At 35.7% G+C, this 14,078-nt stretch overlaps 1 protein-coding gene across 1 annotated transcript in view; it reads left to right on the top strand.

Moving 5' to 3' along the window:
• RFX6 (regulatory factor X6) overlaps positions 1-14,078 on the top strand; it is a 34,085-nt gene that overhangs the window by 2,751 nt on the left and 17,256 nt on the right. The window contains exons 4-7 of the mRNA XM_069008581.1: positions 914-975; positions 7,661-7,738; positions 10,312-10,339; positions 13,822-13,929. Coding sequence (XP_068864682.1) covers positions 914-975; positions 7,661-7,738; positions 10,312-10,339; positions 13,822-13,929 — 276 coding nt within the window. The remainder of the gene's footprint in view (positions 1-913; positions 976-7,660; positions 7,739-10,311; positions 10,340-13,821; positions 13,930-14,078) is intronic.

Genomic DNA, 14,078 nt, shown 5'->3' with positions numbered 1-14,078 from the left:
CACTAAAGGCAATGTAAAGTGAGATGTGACACAAACAATACTAGAAGGGAAAATAAATTAATAACACAAAGAGCTCCCAAATGAAAAATTGTTGATTCATTTTCTTTTCTACCCTTCCCTACAATTAATCCTGAAGCAAATTAATGAAAGGAAGATGTGAACTCTCCAAATTAAATCCTGAGTATTTAGTGAAACAGGAAACCAAAAATGCTTCAAGGATCATCTTTTTTTAAACGCTACTGATTTAGTAATGGTTCATATGTAGCAAAATGCATTAATTAAATAATAATAATGTATTTAAAATCTGGTTCATAAAATGTTTGTTTCCTATTTTATTCTAATTAAATTGGATACACTAAAAAAGTGGATATCTAATTTTCATATAGAGTTTCAGTATAAATGAAAAAGACAATAGGTTCCATTTAAATATTGTTTTTACAGTGATCTGTCTTTTAGACATATCTATTAGATCTATCTCTATTACTGAATTAATTTTTTAGATCACACTTTCAAATAAAATCAATTTATCTCTTGTTGTTTTTGAAAACCGAATAGCTAGACGACAGAGTTTCCCCTGGTTTTGTTTAGATCTCTGAAGCAAGAGATACAGTTATACTTCAGGAACTTGAAAATAATAGAATTCTGGTGAAGAAAACTAGATTTTAAAGTGTAAAAGTGAAAACAGAAAGGGAGAACAGGTGGGAAGACTGGAGATACACAGGAGGATGGACAAGGATGGAAGAAAGCCTGCAGTGTGAAACATGACCTAATCATTTATGTTGTGCCATAAGTATCAAAAAGGTTTTTTAATGAACTATCTTAGATCATGTATTTACACTACAGTTTTTCTATAAACAGATTGCTACGAAATTTTACCGGTGTTAAGAAATTAATGCAGTTATTTTCTCTTTAGACCATTCGCCAAAAGTTCCCTCTCCTTACCACAAGGCGGCTTGGAACAAGGGGCCATTCAAAGTAAGGCACAATTACGTGTGTATCTGCTTATAGAGCTAATTTTAGGAATGATGAGTATTTCCATGTCTCCTTAATACGTGCTAACTGTCTGGGGGCTTTATTCAGATGATACTCTACAGGTGATAACTTTTGTGTACATGATGAAACTGATACTCATATTCAAGAGTTTAAGTTTGAAAACATTGCTGCAGGAATAATTTCTAAAATTAAACTGATAAAGCTTCTAAATCTTGTCATTGCACTTATAGACCCATGCATATGTTGCAAATATGTGTCAAAATATTAGATATAAAAAACATTTATAATACATACATCTTTTTATAGCTGCCCATCTTTCTATAATTAGTGATTTTATTTCCCTTTTGCAAGCCTAACAACTTTCATTGTGTTCTCTACATAACAATATGGATTCACTTAAATGCACCACCAAAACAAGCATTGTTTTAAACTGGGAATAAGGTATACTTCTGCTCATTGTTGTAGGTATCTTTAAAAATTCTGAAAAGTACACAATTTATAGTGCAGTCATTTAATAAATAATGTATCCTATTAATTTGTATATTTGATCTGTGAAATATTAGGTTGTAGGAATAGATCATAGACAATTCTATATCACCTGGTGGTAAAATTTTTATTAGTTCTGGTTCTGGCCTTATGCTTTTGGCCATGAGTAATTTAATGTAAAACTGATATGAAGAGTGGCAACACACATATTCCCTCACATCCATTTTGCTAATGAATAAGATAGAAAACCGGAATAATGATAGTAACAGAAGAAACTCAAACATTCGGGTTTTTTGGGAAAACTCTTAATTTTGAGCTACTTAGCCTTGAAAGACAAAGTCACTCCTGTCTTTCAGTAGTTTATAAGCAAAACTCAAAAGGAGACTGAAAAGGAAAAAAAAACCCTACAAGATTCGTTTTCCTAAGTGATACTAGAAATGTCTGAAAGATAAATTTTTACATTCATAGTTTTGGGAGGTTGTTAAATGTTGTTATACTTGGTTTTCTTCCTGCCTTAGAAATACAAGAAATAGATAGTTGAGTCCACCTTAGTTTTGCTGAAGAATGAATGAGATGTTATTTGTGAATTTTAGGTTTTGTTGCAGAAAAAATGAAGTTGGGGAAGAATTTAAATTCCAAATTTTTGCTAAGACATTCTGTTTCTTAAGCATGTCTCAAGCATTTATTTTAAATAACCATTAATAAAAATAAAATCCAAAGGAAATATAGTCTTCATGGAATGTTATTCCGTTTTTTGGGGGGTTTTTTGTTGGTTTCAACAGAGGATAGTTCTTCCATAGTGTCTATCACAGTCTTACAAATTTGTAATCCATTAATCTCTTTTAGGAGATAGTACTCAGTGTGCAATGTATAGAGGAAAACTGGAACTGAAGTTCATTTCTATTTTTGTAGGTGACCTATAGATGCTGAGTAGAGGGTTTTTGAGGAGAGCAGTTATTGGAAAGGTTATTTATTAGGGAAAAGAAGGAATTTTTGTATTGTCTGCTGTGATGAACTTAAGATGTGATCACAGGCATAAGATGATGTAGACATAGCTTTGCTGCTGGTGTTGTGTTTAAGATTTTAAGAGATCTGGCATTCACAATTCATGCAGGAATATTTGACAACCACCTAATTCATCAGTGCCTTGGTGAATTCCTAGTTGGGTTCATAACCCAACATATTTGGTGAACCACTTAGTTACAATGAAGAAGATAATACAAGGGAGAAGTCTCCCACATGTTCATTATATATTTGTTCTGACATATCTAACAGATTGATAAATAGGATCCAATGAGGATCCAAACTTCCAAAACATATCATGTGTCTGCATGATTTAAGCACAGTAAGTCAACCTTTATTAAGCAAATGAATATGTTTCAAATATGTATATATCTACAAAATTAATTGTGTTGGAACATGTGTGACTATATTCCCCTTTTCTCAACGACATTAAACAATATTAATATATAAATAACTCATGCCCAACATTTCTTTGGCAGATTCTATATCCCTACTGACCTTGTTGGTATTATGTGCCATATTTTCATATGGATTAACTGTTCTTGAACAATTTCCTCAAAGGAATAAGGCATCAGCAGCTTTTATTTGGACATCTGGCACTTGTTTCTCCATTTTTTTCATCAGTTTTCCTCAGAGGCTTTTTCTCTGTAATTCTCATTTCTGCTAAGATTCATATACCTTGATCTTGCTGTGCTAAAAAGGACCTCACAAAAGGCATAGATGACAATATTTCCAGTTCAGAGACCAAATTTAGCAGCAAGTAGTCATAGAGAAGTGTCAGTATAAATCACAGAATCATGGAATCATAGAGGAATAGAATGATAGAATGGTTGGGGTCGGAAGGGACCTTAAAGATCCTCTAGTTTCAACCCCTGTGCCACAGGCAGAGACATTTTCAACTAGGCCAGGTTGCTCAAAGCCCCATCCAGTCTGGCCTTGAACATTTCCAGGGATGGGACATCCACAGCTGCTCTGAGCCATCTGTGCCAGTGCCTCAACACCCCCACAGTAAAGAATTTTTTTCCTAGTATCTAATCTAAATCTACCCTTTCTCAGTTTAATGATCTCTGATAGTCTATTCTTCTGTCTCTGGTGTTGCGGGCCCCTCAGAACTACAGACTCACTGAGGAGCAGTTGAATTTCTGATTTCACCAGGTAGCAGTTAGTCACACAAAAGTCATTTACAGAACTGTTTCCATTAAATTAATAAGAAAGCTAAAGGACTGTAATTAGTTTCAGTAAATTACTAGTTACGCTTTTTTTATGTCAGCACGGACCTTAATGTTACAAGCTGTTTCTGGGTTACTGGGACTACTAAGAGAGCTCTTACTAGCAATTAAATAATATTTTTTAAAGCATGATAGTGTAGTGACATTGTATTATTTTTATTGCTGCTATCATTATTACAATATAGTGCTAGTAGGAGCAGTATTAGTACTAACTATTCCTGACAGTGATGTTTTATATGGCAATATTGCCGAGGAGCTCTCATCACTGTCCAGGACTTTACTGAGTCAGATGCTGCAAAAGCATGAAAAGGAAGAAGACAATTCTTCTCCAATGGAATAATTGTTCTTATATTGTAGAGAAAAGTTAACTCCCCGGGATAAAAGTGCCTTCCTGGACACTGCAAGCATGCACAGCAATCTATTGGTAGAGCCTGGCCGTGATCAGAAGAAAGCAAAGAAAATAATTTCCTTTTTCCATCATCTTCAAGGTGACGGAAATTGTTTTTCTCCCACACTGATTCAAGCTCTTTCTAACATCCACATGAGCACAAATTGGATTTGAGGAAAAGCTCCTGCACTAGCATATGGAATACAGTTGCTGTTCTAAGGTGTGTGATACACAAATGGTAGTTCCTCCTCTGTTCCCAAACAGCATCTGTCATCTCTAGTTCTGGGCAAAGGACAAACTTAAAACTGAGTCTAATGATTCCTAGATTTCAAGTCAGAATCTTTCTTTCTCTGTGTTTACATCCAACAACCCATTTATACAAAAGTGTCAATACTAAAACTCCTGCAAACATTTGGCCAAGAAGGTCCAACACATTGGACACAATTTTGTGAACAAAATACATTAATCTCTCATGCCCATGCTAATCACTCTACATAGCTGAAAGTAAGGGAAATTTTCTATATTACTGCTGAGTGAAAGAAGATGCAGCACCAGAAATACTGCAAACTGCTCTCTTAGATTAGGATTTCATAAGCAACAGTTCTCTGTTCTGAATCCACCTTTTTGCATTGGTAATGTTGAACATACTGTGGTCACTACTAGAACTCAGGTGTAACTTTCACAGTACTTGAACCACCTGAAGCAGCTATTTGGGAAAACATTCAAACTGCTCAGTCCATACACATGGAAGACTGTTTGAGCTCAAGTTACAATTTAATTTCTTTGTAGACTTTGATCAATGATGAATCTTAGCTTTTATCCATCATGTCTGAAAACTATTATCTTATTTATTAGGAGTGATTTAGTGGGTTAATAAAACTGATATGGCAGCTGGCCCTGTGATAAGAAGTTATTGCAAGTCCCTGAACAGCTTAAGCCTGTCATTTCCTTATCAGCTATCATTTGTGTCAGTGTATGCTAAAATCAGAGCTACAAGTTGTGTAGGAACATATGTTACAAGAAACCACTGAAATTAAAAGAGAAAATTAGTTCAGCTTGTTTTATAAAATGTTTGTTTCAAAAATTGAGAGTAAATTCCTTGTAGTGACTGATTACCTTTTATTAATTACACAATAGAAATAATAAATAGTAAAATACAAACATACTGTACATACACATAAAAATATGCATGTAAAGAGACACAAGGAAGGCATTTGAAGATGTAGGTTAAAGATGTTATCAATGTCTGGGATGGGTATACAACTTTCAATAGGGAGCCTAAAATAAGCTATTCAACTAAGGACTTTGGCTAGTAAGAGAATAATAATCTCCTTATTACTCTATGGAATATACTAGACAGATCTTGAAAAGTAAGATTACATTATTTTTAATTTTTTCTGTGCCGTGAATGGAAAGCTGTATTTTTTAGCACTAAAAATTCAGCTATACATTACTGAAGAAAAACAGAATGATACCAGCTGTGCCTTTAATACACACAGAATATGTACTGAAAAATATCTATTCTCTACATAACAAGATGTCTCAGTGATAAATTCTGATATCTTGGGGCATTCCAGCAGGAGCAAGTATACTGTCTACCACTGGATCTAAATCATACAACAGTTCCTGTTCCTAGCCCAAATATACTAATATTGAATTAGATGTTGAATAATCTAGATATTGAATCCTAACTTTGTAAAGAAATAATGCTTTTTCTTGCCTCTGGTCCACTCCAACCTTAGCAAGAGGGGATGCCAAATTTATGGTGAAAGTGTAAAAGTATTTTACTTAGAATTTAAAAATCACATGTGATTGAAGCTGGGAGATTTAAATTGTTGGAATGAGATGTGGGCAAGTGCTTGCTTACATGGCCAATGACAAATGTGCCGATAACATTGTTAAAGAAGCAGTCACAGCTCTATTATGTTTTACATCCTGTTCAGTGGACTCCCTTTGCAATGTAAAGACTAAGTAAATGCTGTTATTTCGAAGAATCCATACATGTATATTTTCAATACCTCTTGTATCACAGTAAGGAAAGAGGGGAGAAAATTTTGGCTTTCCTAGGGGTTGGCAAGTGCCACAGTGACCTAGCAGTGTTATGTAGACTCATCAGTTTCAGGAAAGCAGTAAAAGTGATGGTGCCACTTTCTGTTGCGTTTCTTGGCTGTAAAATCCTGAAGGCACACAACAGACTGTCCGGAAGCAGAAAAACCATTTCAGCTGAGATTGTCAAAGCTACCTAGGCTAGGCAAATATATCATCCTAATGAACATTTTCTTAGGCATAATTTGTATCTAATGCCTTTAACCAGCTTTGTAAATATAAAGCACGTGAGGGTTTTGTTCTTACCTGTGACAGTTCCATACAAGAATAAACAAAATATTGTGATTTTTTTTTTAATGGTCATCACCAGAATCAGCAGAGATGAGATGAGATTAACACTTTTGTTTATGTGTTCTATGAACTATTTGCTGGGGCTTTGTGTCTCAAGAATGCATTTCTTCATGCTTTTGGGGAGTATCAGTGAAATCAATACAGTGTGTTGCAAAGTGCTACTTTGAAGCAGCTCAGTTAAACCAGCTGCAGTGGTATTTTCAAACTAATTTTAGTAAAAAACAGATTAACCTTTGTATTCTATCCATAACAGTCTTAAACAAATTTTATTTAACACAATCAGTTTTTAAATCTGTTGAGTGGAATTTATAAGACAGGGCCTATTACCTTTGACAGATGAACTCAAGCAAACTTTGCTATGACCGGTAAGGAAAGAGCTGCTCCCAGCTTGCTCTCCTGCCCTTCTCTCAGAGGTCACTTATTTTGTAGCAAAATTAGTGGAAAGCAGTAAGTAGCTACTTCACAGCCAGTTTTCTTAGCACCAACCCATCCTCTTTAGCATCTTTGGTGTCTTTGGTTAAAGTGTTAGGTGTGAGCACTGCAAAGGCCAAGCAATCTTTCCTTTTTCAAGCTCTATTTGGGAGCAGTAATCTCCAGGAGAGCAACAGGGGAGACAAATGTGGATGAGATGTGTGTAAATGGCTTAATAATTTAGCGTTAGTCAGCCTACTACCTGACAGAAGAATGAATGAATGACATATTATCATTATTAGTCATAGGAGACAGAACACTAAGTTATAAGGTGCATTGGCAAGCTATTTTCAACTGAGAATGGCTCTGAGGGACTGTCTAAATGTAACAGTGGCAAGCAAGATAAAATGAATCTGGTGGATCAAACCCTTTCAAACAAATGAAGTAAAATGAAATAGAATGCATATTAGGGAAAAGAGATGTAATATGTTTCTGGATTTTCTTTTCCAGCTACATTCTTGTAAGAGAGAAAGGATTCTAAGTTTAACCCTTGAATTTTGGATCAAATCATGGCAATACTCTTTTATATGACACCAGATTTTGTTCCATGTCAGGGAAATGAATAATTAGACACTGTATAGAAAAGTTTTCAGAAAGCATTTAAAATCAATTTGACAGCTTTGTTTACTTCACCTGTCACTCATAAACACTCCTCTTTTTTTTTTTTCCGCAGGTATCACTATTATGGAATTGGCATTAAAGAAAGCAGTGCATATTACCACTCCGTGTATTCTGGAAAGGGCTTAACCAGGTAAAGTAACATAACTTTTGAGACTTTAGCTGTGAAAGTCTAACTATAACCTTCCTTTGGGAAGATATTTGTAAGACTCTAATTTTTGTTTCTACAAGAACTAGTATTGTTGCTAATCTCAGTGTTTTAAGAGGTTGATCTATGTATTTTGCTAGTGTCTTCCAGTTTGACCTCATCACAATCAGTGTAGAGCTGCATCAACTTTTAACATCAGACCATTTGTTCAAATTTGTATGAGGGAGCAAAATCCCATTTCCAGAACACTTGCCTAATTTTGTTTGCTTGTGTGTCACCCTATGAGCTTTTTCCCCAGGACAGCTTTCCATTATGAAACGTCTGGAGAATGGTGTGAAGCTGGCACCTGTGGGGCAGGAGGGAGCGGTCAGTGTAGATTAATATTTACAGGTCCTTTGACTGGCTAATATCAGTTTAAACCTAACCCAGGAAGCTCTAATTATATTTATTTAAGGGACAGCTAGCAGGATCAATATGTTACGATAGCTGCCTGTTGGTTTGCCAAAGATTAATAGTTCGTAAAGCAAATGTCTCTGTTCACATATGGCTTGAATGACGGCTTTCATTGTCTGTGGCAGTATACCTGGATAAGTAGGACTCTGAGAAAAGAAAGGAATAAATGAGTTTATTATCACAGATAGAAAATTCGACTGGTGACAGATTTAGGTTATATCCAAAGAGACCTTTTCCAAACAATAGGACAAGTGTAAAAATTGAGGGTAATGCTGCCAATGATGCTTAAAAAGAGAGAGTTTTCTCCACAGCAATACTTAAGGTGTAACAGATTGGAATATTCTATTTCTTTGTCTGGTATTTATCTGGAGCTGTGGAGGTGTTGCTGGTACACAGTGTGTTTTTCTTTCATAATACAGAACTACCTTGAACAAATTGTTCATTTTGTTGACTAAAAGTTGTTTTCATTTAAGGGAATATAATAATTCTTACTCCTCAGCTTTATGTCAGGCAGTCACAATGTAGCAGCAATGAGTGCAAAGAAAGTGGAGGTTCTGCAAAGTTCCCCGCAGCTGGATTTCTGACAGCATACACTCACGTAAAGATGGCACAGATACTCCCTAAGATTTTCAGGACTACTGACTAGATTCATTAATTAGGAACCTTTTCTTTGTGTTAGCACCTGTGCTGTCCTGTATGAGATGTTGAATTTTCGGGGTCCAGCAGTTCAATTGCCTCCCTAGCTGAATTAAAACAGAAGCTCAGATACTCATTTTGCACAGCCTGGCCTGTCATGGTGATTAGATTTTTCTGTGTGAAGAGAATGATGCAGTAGTCTGGGGTTAAGAATAAGCTTCTGGATAAGGAAAGAATCAGGCAGTGTAGGGATTCAAAACTGAATCTCCCAGTTCCTGGCTGCTGCTTATAGTGATCCATGGAATCTGTCCTTATGTCTCTTCTAGTAGGTGAGGCTCTGGAAGAGCAGTGCTAGCAGATGCTGCCTCACATTTTTGCTGTACATTCCGTGTATGTTTTGCTGAACATGTGGAAATCCAGAGTCCAAAACAAATACATCTAGCCTTGAAGTTAATTAGATCCACGTTGTAATCAGCTGAGAGATGCCTTCATCTATCAACAGGCAAGGGAACTGGCTAGGTAACATATGCTGGGTTATCATGTGATGGGAACTGTCAGGCACCTGTGCCAGGCCTGGGCAGGAGGAATTCCACAACTGCTCAGCCTCTGGACTTCTGAGAGCATCTCAGAGAGCAGGAAACAGCCAGAGAGCATCTCAACAGCAGGAAACCATGATATTGCCACTAATAATTATGAGACTTCATATTGCCCACAGTATCTTATCAGTTGGCAGCTAGTGGTACAGGAAATAACAATAATCAAACAACATTTATCATTATACTGATCCATTAGAATCGCTATTATTACACATTCTCTACTTCAGTAGTTATAATTTAAAATGTTCTTTCTGATTTCTGCACTGAAGGTTGTCTGATAGTCCAATGGCTTCACTGGGAATCTCTCAATTGTACTCTTAATAGGACATTCACTATACTGCAACACATTTTTGCCAGTTAAGGAATCTTTTATCTCAGAAATATATTTCATTGCATCAAACTAGTACTGTAGTGAAAAAGAATGGGAAATCACTATGATTTCTTAATTTTTCCTAGAAATGTAAGTTTTATATATATATACACTTTTTCTACTCTGAATTTACTATCTCTATCAAAAACTGTATGTTTCCTTATAAAGATGTTATGGACTTGCACCTATGCTACCCTTTTGCTATTTGTGAAGTGGCAAAGATCCAACCAAAAACCTGAAACTGGATTTTATACTTTACTGTTTAGTCAGTTGTCTAAATCTTCGTGTTTTGTAAGACATCAGTAGGTTTTCTGTTATCCCCAGGTATCTGAAAATCAGTGGAAGAAGTTAAGAAAAAAACCCATTAAAACCCTATTAAAACCTGTAATTGCATTTGGAAAAATGTGATCATTTTTCTAATAGATCAGACATGTATATAGATATATAATCTCTACAAATGTTCTGCTTAGGAAAAAAATAATCAAATGTGTTCACTTTCAAAGGTTCTCTGGAAGCAAGCTAAAGAATGAGGTAAGTGCTGTAGTCTGTTTCCTTTTACTTCTGTTACAATCCAAATATTATGTGACCTGTGGTTTCCTTCACATTAATTTCTTTGAAAATTGGAACATTATTTTTCATTATATGTTTGAGTGCATAATCTTTTTTAACAAAGCTGAGTATTTGCTCCTCTAAATATTCAAAGAAAAATAAGATTCAGAAACACCTTCTAGGGTTCCCATTGCAATCCAGTTACCCATCACCATATTTAAGCAAAGGATCAACCTCTGGCTTTATTTTTTTTACATGTTACTTTTGCAGGAGGGGTTTTTCAGAATCTCATTTGTCTGACTGGAAGTTGAAAAGAAATTTTTTTAAAATAAACTGAAATTGGTGCCTCCTAGTCAGGATTGCCTTTCTCTATTTTTTGCTCTTCATGACATTTTGTTGTGCTATGCCTTTTTGCTGCTTTTGCTTGCTGGATGGGGCAAAAGCAGCTTTTAGTAACGTCTTATCAGCCTTATAGCCTTCCACTGTACTTGTTCTGCTATATTTAGAGTAAAATAAATCATAGTCTTGTAAATGACATATTTCCAATTCCTATTGGAAATATCCCTTCTGATGAACCCTAGAACTGGATCTGGTTTTGTTGGATTTTGTTCTCCAGCCCCCCACAAGTAGTCTACATTTTTACTACTGTATACTACAGTATAGTCATTGTCATTCTGGTCATATTTATAGTAGAAAATTATGGTTTATTGTACATTAAGGGTTAAGGGTTGCTCACAGTATTTTTATTTGACACTGAGTTCAACTAGCAAGGAATATCTTGCATCCATATTACTAAACTCCTGAACCTGCAAAAAGACAACACAGGGACATCTCTGCCACATTGCCATGAAGAAATGTCCCTAATGTTCAGTACCTGTTGAAATACAACTAGAAGGTGTTTGGGATACTGCTAATTGGCATGGGCCAAAAGAATGCCAGAGGCTGTTCTGAGTAATACTGTTCCAGTATTGCCTGAGAATGTTTCCTGACACCATTTAATTTACTAGACTAAATATACCTTCTGCGATCAACTGATACACAGGAAGCCTTTCACCTTTTTCATATCCAGATAAGCAACTCCTAGCTGATAGCAGACGTTTTTATTGGTCCCTGAGAGTGTAGCTTTGCTCTATTGATTTTCATCCCCCTTATTACCATTATCTCAAAGCCATCCACGTCTTTCTACATGACCTCTTGGTCTTCCTCTGTTGGTGAGTTCATTAGCTCATGTCAACCAGTTTAATCTATTCAGCCCCAAGTCTGATCTTCAGGAATCTTCACTTCAATCCCTTTTCAACCCAGTAGTTTCCCTGTCAACACAGCTTGTTAGCATTTCAGCTGGAGTCAGTTTCTTAAACATTTTTACATTCTTTTACTAATCCCCACTCTCACCAGCATAACTGATCATTTCCCATGGTGACACCATGTCAAGTATTTTAGTGAGGTTCAGATAGATTACATCTGCTGCATTTTTCCTGTTGAGATAATCAGCTATCTTATCAAAAAAAGATAGTGCTATGCCATGGGATATCCCCAGCATTACTCATGAGCACTACTGTGGCATTCATTTGTTCAGAGTTTTGGGATTTAATATATCTGGTTCCTTTGGCATAAATGGAGGTATATTCTATCTCGGATGTGGCACTCCCAGTCTGCCTTGGAATTGACAATTCCACAAATCTGTCTTGTTTCTGCCCCAAAGTTCCTTTTTCCTCCCAGAAAAAGATGTTCACAGATAAGTCAATGGAAATAAATGAGAAAGGGCACATCCTTGTGAGTTCCTTATTGTCTAGCTCTGTATTGTCTGAAATTATTCAGACAGGTTTTAAGAGAAAAAAAATACTTTCATGGTCAAAACTGAATTAGAATAATCTCATTGTACTGAAAATTTGGCATTATATTTTCATTAGTGTGAATGAGTGATAGATACATCTTTTTTCATTTGCTTGAAAGTACATGTAATTAGGTATTCCCAAAAGATTTACAATGATTGCATAAGGTGTAATTCTCAGTAGGAACATAAAGACATTGAAAAGATGTTAAAGCACTGATTGTCTAAATATACTGAGTAAATGGCATTTGAATGAACACTTATTGAGTGCCAGGGACACTGTTTACTTCTGGTATGTTTTATCACATTTTCTAGTATTCTCTCTGTAGGGGGAGATATCAGCAAATTCTTTTATCTAAACCAGTTAGTGCACCATTAGAGTCTGCATGGTTAATTAGGCAGATAATATTACTGTCATTATCTTAATGTTAAATGGCCATTAGAAACAGATGGCATTAAATTGAAAGGGCAAGTGGCAGCAGGTTAAAATATTAAGCCTAGAACTGAGGCACAGTCATATAAGTCCATTAGCAAGGTAAAAAACATTGCAGATTATCTTCTCTTAAACCTCCCATCACCATCACTCCCTTCTTTTAAATGAACAAATCCCTTTTAATCAGAGCTTTTAATATATTTCATGGGTAATTGCATAATAAAATCATTAAGATTACTCCTGTTAAAAAAAATATCCTCCTTGTACTGATAGGCCATTATAACACTACAAAAGTATTTACATGAAGAAGTACTAATGTTTCTAAATTTCTACAATTTTTTTTACTTAGAGCTTTATATGTGTTTGAATAGTAGATAGCACTGGCAAAATTAGTTTACATGATGTATGCTTTTGGTGTTCTGCTGTCTGTTTTGTCAGACATATCCCCTTATAAAAATAAGGCTATTATTTTGAATAAGTCAGTTACAGCTGTGCTTTTCTGAAATCAGTATTTGAGAGAATTTCACTTGAAGCTGGTGTCCAAGTAATGAGTCAACATTTACAGAAAAATAGTCTCATTTGCACACTTTTACAGTGTAAGTTGCACTATATACCTACCATTCCCACTTCAGTGAAATCTACCTGTAGGCAAAGGGGTAGGAAGAGGTCACTTCAAGTTCCATTCAAATACCTTGTGCATGATCATAAATTTCTTCCCTTAGTACAGAGGGAACCGGCACAGAGGTAACAGATTTTCCACAGGAATACACATAAGGCCAGCTCGTGGCTCTGCACACTGACGACATAAGGACTGGTTAGGCTAAAATGGAATGAAGGGTTTCAGCCAAATGATCTTTAGGTTTGAGTGCAATCCTATGAGAATAAGTACAGTTCAGCCAGTAAGGACAGAACCATAACACAGATTGTATTTCTTGAGGATGAGGGTTTCACCTTAATTGTAGCATTTGAGACCTTAAGAGTGTTTGGTGGAGTTTAGATCTAGACACATATTTAATAACCTTCTTGAGCTGGTGTCCAGATCTGGATAAGCATCAATATTTTTGAAGGATTATCTGAATGCAAGTATTCTGGAACATTGAGAGGTTCATGAGATAAAATACAAGTTTAGTATGAATTGTTGGTTTCTGATGTAACAACATTCACTATTTCAATGTTCCTGTTTTTTCCCTTCCCTTTCAGGGTGGTTTTACTCGTAAATATTCTCTGAGTTCCAAAACTGGAACACTCCTCCCAGAGTTTCCAAGTGCTCAACACCTTTTGCTTCAAGGGTGCATTTCTAAAGACAAGGTAAAATGTGAACTCCTCTTCTGTCTTAAGAGATCAAAAATTTGCCATAGAATGTTTCTTCATATCTTAGCCTTTGAGGTATTGACATGAAAGAGCCAGAAATGTCCATAATCAAACAGAGGTGACTGATTTATAGAGGGGGCAAACCT

This window comes from Aphelocoma coerulescens, chromosome 3 (assembly GCF_041296385.1).
Source record: "Aphelocoma coerulescens isolate FSJ_1873_10779 chromosome 3, UR_Acoe_1.0, whole genome shotgun sequence".
Taxonomy (NCBI): Eukaryota; Metazoa; Chordata; class Aves; order Passeriformes; family Corvidae; genus Aphelocoma; species Aphelocoma coerulescens.
The sequence above is the reverse complement of the archived record's forward strand: the minus strand, read 5'-3'. Positions and strand labels throughout refer to the sequence as shown.